The following is an 8,608-nucleotide window of genomic DNA, read 5'->3' as shown; positions in this document are numbered from 1 at the left end:
TGTAAAGGAGTAGATAGGAAAGAAGAAGGGCGGTGTAAATTCTTGAGTTGTGGTAGCGTGTTTATATATATATATATATATATATATATATATATATATATATATATATATATATATATATATATATATATATATATATATATATATATATATATATATATATATATATATACTAGTCGTTTACCCGCGCAAAGCGGCGGGATGTGAATAGTTTGTTTCGACAATTAGTTTCTTTTCGGCGGACAATGATTAGTTTCAATTCATCAATTCGTTTTCTTTTCGACGAACAATATAACTTGTTAGTCATTTTTGTGTATGTTGGATAAGTGTTTTTATATGTTGGATCTATTGTTTCGAAGTTTAGATTCTAGGGTTTATTTAAGGTCTCCGGAGGGACGAGAAACTATCGACTGTCAACATTTCAAACTGAAATTGTTAAGTTCTTCAAAATGCAAGGTTATATTTGGTTAGTTAAAAAAAGTTTGAAAGTGTAAGACTACATTTGGTTGGTTAAATAAACTAAATTCAAAATGCTATAACTGGTTATATATTTAAAAAAAACTCAATTTTACATTATCAACCTCGTCCCATGCATAAACATAAACAGTTAGCATATTAACTAATAAAATTACTTAATTAAGCATGCATTGGTTATATGTATCAATGATATAATTTCAATAGCACCACCATAAGGTAATTTATAAGCATTATAACTAATAAAATTACTTAATTAAGGGTGGTAACAATCTGAAAGAAAGAGAAATCCATAGTCCCATGCATAAACATAAACAGTTAGCATATTAATAGAAATCATACATGTAAATGAAGGGATAAATGAGAATGCATTTCAAAAATGGAAGCCATCCAATTTCCGTAATCATATGCAAATTTGATACAAAGTTATTACAAAAACTATAACTCCAAATTTAATACATATACATGTTAAGGAAAAAAAACAATTACAATATATTTCATGCCATCATGGTTTGTGTAGTCCACAACACCCACAACACCTTCAAAACAAAAACATAGTTCCTCCTTTAAGCCATTAATGATTTCTATTTGCAGGTTTATGGGGCACTACAAAGAAAATACATTATGAAACTAAAAAGTAAAATAAAATAAGGAAAATTTTGATAAATAGACAAAATGCATACTTGTATCTTCATTAATAGTCCATGGACAATTTTGATCTCAAAAGAGCAAGGATGAAGGTTAGTTCATCATACAAAAATGATCAAAACTTAAAATTGTTCATTTATGTGAAAAATTATTAGAACATAAAAACAAAAATAAAAACACAAAATAGAAGGCTATGATATTAAATCATATGAAATACATAGCAAATTCGGAAGATGGTAAACTCACTTTTTGTTGATGTTGTTGTTTTGCTTTTGTGATTTTATTTTTTCTTGATGAGTGTAGATAGGTAATATGATGCTTGATGTATAGCAGATGTGCAAATTCTAGATGCTGAATGACAGAGGGTAGTTGTTTGAGGCTGTGAAAATGGTGTATATTGAAGGATGATTCAACCTAACCAATCATTTTTCTGCCAAACACCACCAAGGAATCATGCTTCCATACCACATTCAACAATATACAGACTTTCATACCTGCAATTCCATACCTGCAATTCCATATACAAAAATCAATTATCAGATTTATGACAGAAAATAAAAGTCCACATACATACACTTCCATGTAAAAATTCACTAATATTCAAGTTTCATACCTCATTAATGTCTCCCATAGGCACCCATTTTACACCAACACAAAACTTAATGGTCAAATCTAAGATACAAAATAATTTTGGAATGGTAAAAAATATCAGAAAATATGAATATGTAAATAGTACCTTTAATTTGGCGATTTATTAATTATCTATCTCAATAGAGAGCAATTTGAAGTTCATGACCACCTATTATTCAGAAATAAACGACTACAAAATAATGTTTAAATTAAGCTTCAAATCAAATTTGAGTGTAAGAATAGTAAGAAAAAGGCTTTTCATGCAACCTCAACAAACATGAAGAACAATCAGAAGCTAAGAATGGGTTTACTCAACACCTCAAAATCACAAAAACTGTGCCATTTATGGAAGAAACCACGGAAGTTGGAATTTGTTCAAATACATAGAAATCGAAAAGCCATGAATAATCAGAGCCATAGAAAGTGGGGAATATATGGATGAAAGTTAACATACCATTCAACATCACAAAAAAAAAAAAAAATAACAGATGGAGAAGATGGTTCGATGGTGGAGAAGCTAGGTTTTATGATTTAAAGTGTTCTTTACGTTCTTCCATCTAGGTTTCAACATCCTCTTCCAAACCTTGAAGCTTTTCAAGATGGTTAAGAACTTAAGATCAGGATGATGGCGACATTAAGGGCTTTTCTGAGAGAGATAGAGGAGGATGACGATAGTGTTGGAGGCATCAGGCGGTAAGGTATGTGCGGTGTTACGATGCAGAGGCAAATTTAACTGAAACTTAGGGCTTATTCGCTTTAATAGGGGGAGGGAAACAAAGAGATGGGGAGCTTCCTCGCTCTTTTTTCTAGGTTGTGGATGGTTGAAGGTTGTCGACGATGTATCTGGGTGGCGATGATAGACGGAAAGAGGCAGAGTGCCTACGTTGGTGGTCAGTCTGTTCATGGTTAAGGTTAATTTGAGAGAAGTAGGTAGGTGATAGAGAAGGTGAAGCATGCATGACTGTGGGTGGTTTGAGGCGAAAGGAGGCAGAGTGACGTCTAAAGTTTCAATGGTGGTGGATTATGGAGGTAACGGAGTTGTGCGGTTGTGTTGCTGGTGAATTCCAACATCTAGGGGTTTTTCTGAAAGACCCCAAGTTTCGTATTTTTGAAAGACCCAAACTTTCATACTTCACAATATCATTACTCCAAAACATGCTACTTGCATATTCATAAAAGCAATATTTTACATTGATAAAGGGATTACAAACTATTGGATACAAACCGTCTATTACAAAGTGTTATATATATTACATAACTACCTAGGATATTGTAATTTATACAAACATAATCTGAAGTAAAAAAGTACTATTACAAATTATTCTAAATCTTTCAACAGTATGTGAACATACTAGTTACTTATCACCTGCAATTGTTAAACATTGATAGGGTAAGCGGTGACGCTTAGTGAGTTCAATAATAGATACAATATAACGTTATGCCGTATATATACTTCAATGTGGCAAAAGCAAAGAAGAGTAACAAGACACATGTGAGATCATCTGACAAGCGTTCATATCAATCAAAGACTTTATTCAAAGATATACTTTTCAATTCTTGATATACATCAATAAAACTTTGGCCCAAATGGCATAGAAGACATGCAATTTCTGATTAACATCTTGTTAGATTTCAGGCTTATAGTCCTGTCTAACCATTTGCCAATGCCATAGAATAGAAGTCATTCTCTTACGGAGACATGCTCTACATGGCCAGAGGCTACATACCAATACCAATGTGAATCTAAGTCCTTTCACTGATCACATGGTCAAAGGTATTACAATTGCTATAAACATAGCGAATAAAATAACACGGGAAAATAACTCAGAATAATAACACTGAAAAGCACATAGCACATATAACACATAACATACAATTGTTCCTATATATTGAACTCACCTTAAGTTAACCGGGGGTTAAAATAGTAATTTGGACAACACTTCGGCATTAAATATGACTTTCTATGTTGAAAACCGGGAGCTTAATTGAAAACCGGGCTCTGCGAAGGTAGGGCTTCAAAACCGAAAAGATAAAATTTTCGGGCTTCTCGGGGGTCTCGGGACGTGTTTTGGGTGCTAAAATTTATACCGGGGCTTCGGGAAAAGTCAAAATAGTGAATATATGGAATTAGGGTAAAAAAATGTCAATTTTCTAATTTTAGCGGGGAGGGTTCGCAGATCTCTATTTATAGGGCCGAGGTTCGGAGGTGTGCTGGCAGAAGGGACACGCGACTGCTGGGGCGAAGGCCACGAAGCGAGAGGAGGGGAGCTGGCGCGCATGCGAGGCTCGGATAGGAAGCGATGAAGCAGCTCGGTGGCATCAGCAGCGAGGGACAGCGTGGCTCGGATGCGAGGCTGGTAGGCGAGACGTGGCTCACCTCGGACACACCACGTATGCGACACTCAGAAGGCTTCGGTTGGACCTCCCTTCGGTCCTATCACAATCCGACATGCGTTGCTTCTTAGATTGGGCCACGACCTCGGTGACGCAGCAACTTCGTGCGAGGTGACGTGGCCTCACCTTATCCATGCGAATTTCTCGAAAATTGCACCCAAACTTCTAAAATCCATAACTTTCGCATACGAGCTCCGTTTTTGACGTTTTTTATATGCACGCGTAGCTAAAATTACGCTCTACAACTTTCGTTTAGACTTTGTCGGCTAATTTTGAGTTTATTTTTAATATTATTATTTTTAACAGACTGGGACAGGAAAATCCGTTAAAAATTCATAACTTCTTCATCCGACATCCGTTTTCGTCAGACTTTTTACCATTGTACTAATAATGACGAGACCTTCTATTCTCGTTTAGGTTGTGTCGGCTAAAAATCACTCGATCTAAAATTCGAGTTTTTAGCTGTCTACTGCTAAGCTGAAACTTCGAAAAATCATAACTTTCTCATACGAAGTCAGATTTTGGCGTTCTTTTTATCGAATTTCTCGGTTTAACGAATACTACGACTTTCATTTATATTACTAAGACTAAAAAGTAGTTTATCAAAAACTCACTTTTTACGTCATTCGGCACCGTGTCGGTTTTGTCGCGGATCTTCGATTGGCCATAACTTCTTCATTATAACTCGGATTTCGACGAGGTTTTCGCCTACAAGTTTCTAACGATATTTTTTTCAAGTTTCAATAATAAAATTTTACTTATTTAAAATTTTATATTTTCGCTAAATTTCACTATTTGGCTTTTAATTGGGATCTCATAAGACTTCCAATATTTTCTGAGTGATTCTAAACATAATTTTACTTCATTTCTAGTAAAAAACTGTCTGTTAGAATTCAACACTCAATTTCACAAAGTATTTCACAATTTTATTCATTACGAAACACGATTTCAAAACGTGTATGTTACATTTTCATTGAATGGAGGAGATAATGTGATAAAGGGGTTTAAAAGTCGGTTATGATTGTTGACCAATTAAATTGGCTGAAAGAGGGTCAGATCGACTTCCTTAGATAAATCGCCAATATTTAAGGATTATAACCTGGGATTAAATAGCTTAGTCAAAATTCATGCATTGGTGATTGTACACTAAGTTTAAAAATATAGATGATTTCAAATTTAATATTATTTTGTTGATAGTTAGTTGTACTATTAGCTTAAGTGTTTGGATGTCTTAAAAAAATAGTATTATTATATTCAATCTATTTTTAGAAATAGTAAGATTTCTTTTATAAAATAGTAAAGATATGTTCAGGTTCATTTGAGACCATTCTAATTTTGTGAGAGCGTGGGACTAAATCTAAAAATAACTTTAAAATGTAAAATAAATGGAAAAATCCTAAAATTCTTTTTTTAAATATTATTTTCAGAACTTGAATTAACTAAAAAAAATCCCGTTTTTTTTTTGAAAAATACGTGAAATATTCTAATAGAATATTATACTGACATATTCTAAAAAATAATTTTAAAATGCAAAATAAATGGAAAAATCTAAAAATTCTTTTTTTAAATATTATTTTAGGAACTTGAATTAACTAAAAAAATTAAAAAAAATCCTGTTTTTTTTTTTTTTTTTTGAAAAATACGTGAAATATTCTAATAGAATATTACATTGTACATATTCTAAAAAATAATTTTAAAATACAAAATAAATGGAAAAATCCAAAAATTCTTTTTTTAAATATTATTTTCGGAACTTGAATTAACTAAAAAAAATAAAAAATTCCGTCTTACGATCTTACAAAATTAGGTCGTCTCACATGAACCTAACCCAGTATATATATATATATATATATATATATATATATATATATATATATATATATATATATATATAGTCAACGACTTCAACAACTTGGTCAACCCACCCATGCTGATAAAAGATGTGTGTGACCCACAATTGTATCTAGTTGGTGATACTACTAAAGACGATATTCATAATACACGCCCATGAAAGGAATAATAATATCGAAGAGTCGGTCAATATTGAACCTGAAAAGATTGATTTGCCAAATTTAAGAGATGTAACATTAGATTTTTTGATTCGTGATCCCGATGAACGACTTTTAATTTTAAGCTATCCAACATCATCAATTGAGATAAGACGACTATATATTAAACTTGGATCATACAAAATTCAAAAATCAAAGTATAACTCCATTCTAGTTGTCTTAACGGTCTATTGTGCAATTTTCAACAAGCTTAGTTTATGAACTTTTGATTGCCAGAAACCCCCTTATCCTAAAATCCTGCCTCCGCCTATTGGTAATCAATGACATCTAGTTTATAACTTTTTTTTTTTTTTGATGTTAATCCGATTACCAATTGACAATCAATGACATCTAGTATATAACTTTTTTATGCTTATTTACTTATTTTCTTAGAATATTGTTAACAATTATTAATTTTTGAATAAATTCTTTAATAATTTAGGGTACCTGAATAATCACTGCCGATTAATTATCATTTAACCTCAATCGACCGACTAGCTAACGATCGAACGTTTTTTACAACTTTGCAAAACATACTATTGGGAGTGTTGAAGAGATGTTTAAGCTAATCTATCTTCACATATCCTCATCTTTCAGAACTCAAATTGGCTTTTCATATCATCTTGAGTTTGAGAGGGGCATGTTAGTGTTTAGCTATAATTAGGTATCCTTTTGCATTCATCTTATCTTTTATGTTGTTTTGTTTCCCTTACACGTTTAAGTCAATATGAGAATACTTTAGCTTCTAATAAATGACCACTCGATTCACATAACAACACCAAGATTTCATCCGATTTATGTCTTTAAACATCTTGCTTCGATCAAACTACCACCGGCACCTCTCTCCCAATTTCTCGTTGGCTTTCTTAAGTATTTTGTTCACCAGTTAGAAACAAGTTAACTCGAACTGATCATATATATCTCACATAGTCACATTTACATTAAAGATTGATGGTAAAACATTACTTCAACACGAGTTTCACCCGACTGAATTGTCATTAACTCATTTTATTTCTTTGTGGAGGCCTAGTGGCTGATTTAAATAGAAACATGAGGCAGCTGATGATCAGGAACACTTGGGAATCTGCAATGAACTTTAAGAAGCAATTTCAAGCTATGAATCCTTGCACTCAAGCATCAAGTAAGAACGGAATACTTATACGCGCAATAAGGCAATAATCCATACATGATTCTTTCATAAATGTTCTCAAATTGATTGAAATTATTCAGAACATCACTTTCATGACTCAAACCAAAGTCTTATTTTAACAAACATATAGGAATATAGAACCTTTATATTATATAATCTCAAAAAGGCAATCCGTAGGTGTCAAGGACCTTCTTCCAAGAAGGCCTGCTGCTAATATCATCCCACCAAGCACTCACATGCTTCCTTTCCTTTATCAAATGCTCTTTCCCAACAGGGCCAACCAAGTAGTTCGTAAATGGAAGATGACTAAGGTCTGCAAGACTAAAGAAATCTCCAGCCAAATACTTACTTTTTGAAAGCCGATCTTCATATACATCCAACACTTTCCCAAGCTTTTCGTCACTTTCTTTGATCACTTTCTTGTCTCCTGTTAACCCATAGAACGAGCTGAACATAATCTGTCGCACAAGATTCAGAACCGGTGGTTCAAAGTTGTGTGCTTCGACTTCTAGCCATTGTTGCACCAGACCTTGATCTTCCATCGTCTTTCCCAACAAGTCTGTTCCTTGTGACTTGTACTTTTCCGCATAGTAGCGGATAATGGCTCGTGATTCTGCGTAATAGAAACAAAAACCAAACTTAAACACTTCTCCACAAAACACTTGCTGTTTTAGGGGTTTTTTCTTTGTTCTTACCGAAGAGAGTGTAGTCTCCATCTTGAATTACTGGAAGAGATCCAAACGGCTGTAGTTCATCGTCAAAAGTTCAGCAAAAAGCAGTCAAAAGCAAACCAGAAATTAATGAATTACTACCTGTAACTTCAAGAACTCCGGCCTCCGATTTTCGCCGGTGAGTAGATCGACGGGAATCGTCTCGAACTCGACTTTTTTTTCAAGAAGACAAACCAGGACTCTTTTCGGTGATGCGTAAACGGGTCCATACACCTTCACCACCATCTTTCCTTATTATATTATTTTTTCGAAAGAGAGTGTGTGTTTTATTTGTTTATGTAAGAAATTTATTTTGGATATTATAGAAGCAATGTGCGAATCTTATAGGAGGCCGTGTTTAAGTTATTCAAATAGGAATAAGACATCCATTTGTGTTTTGATTTATATATTTTTATCATGATTCTTTTTAAAAAAAAAATTAAAATAGAAGATGTAAATGTAAAAGGAAATATCACAATCCTTTTGAAATATTACATATAAAAAATAGAGTGATTAAAATCGTTTAAATCGGAAAATTATTATTTTCATGATGA

The 8,608-nt window shown here is 33.0% G+C and overlaps 1 protein-coding gene across 1 annotated transcript; it reads right to left on the bottom strand.

The window, feature by feature from the left end:
- Positions 1-7,331: 7,331 nt before the first annotated feature.
- Positions 7,332-8,378, bottom strand: LOC111890928 (glutathione S-transferase F9). Its single transcript, XM_023887006.3, has 3 exons — positions 8,157-8,378; positions 8,040-8,088; positions 7,332-7,957 (listed from the first exon to the last, which is right to left on the bottom strand). The coding sequence occupies exons 1-3, from the start codon at positions 8,298-8,300 to the stop codon at positions 7,503-7,505; spliced, it is 648 nt and encodes a 215-aa protein (XP_023742774.1). The 5' UTR covers positions 8,301-8,378; the 3' UTR covers positions 7,332-7,502.
- Between the last annotated feature and the right edge of the window lie 230 nt (positions 8,379-8,608).

The sequence above is a fragment of the Lactuca sativa genome, chromosome 7 (assembly GCF_002870075.4).
Source record: "Lactuca sativa cultivar Salinas chromosome 7, Lsat_Salinas_v11, whole genome shotgun sequence".
Taxonomy (NCBI): domain Eukaryota; kingdom Viridiplantae; phylum Streptophyta; class Magnoliopsida; order Asterales; family Asteraceae; genus Lactuca; species Lactuca sativa.
Note: the sequence above shows the minus strand (reverse complement) of the source record. Positions and strands in the feature narration are given on the sequence as shown.

Bases quoted from the DNA above. Each gene is read 5' to 3' on its own strand.
- LOC111890928 (XM_023887006.3), bottom strand. From the start codon at position 8,300: ATGGTGGTGAAGGTGTATGGACCCGTTTACGCATCACCGAAAAGAGTC. The intron at 8,089-8,156 runs GTAGTAATTCAT...GATGAACTACAG, and splicing joins CGGAGTTCTTGAAGTTACAG to CCGTTTGGATCTCTTCCAGT. The intron at 7,958-8,039 runs GTAAGAACAAAG...TCTATTACGCAG, and splicing joins TGGAGACTACACTCTCTTCG to AATCACGAGCCATTATCCGC.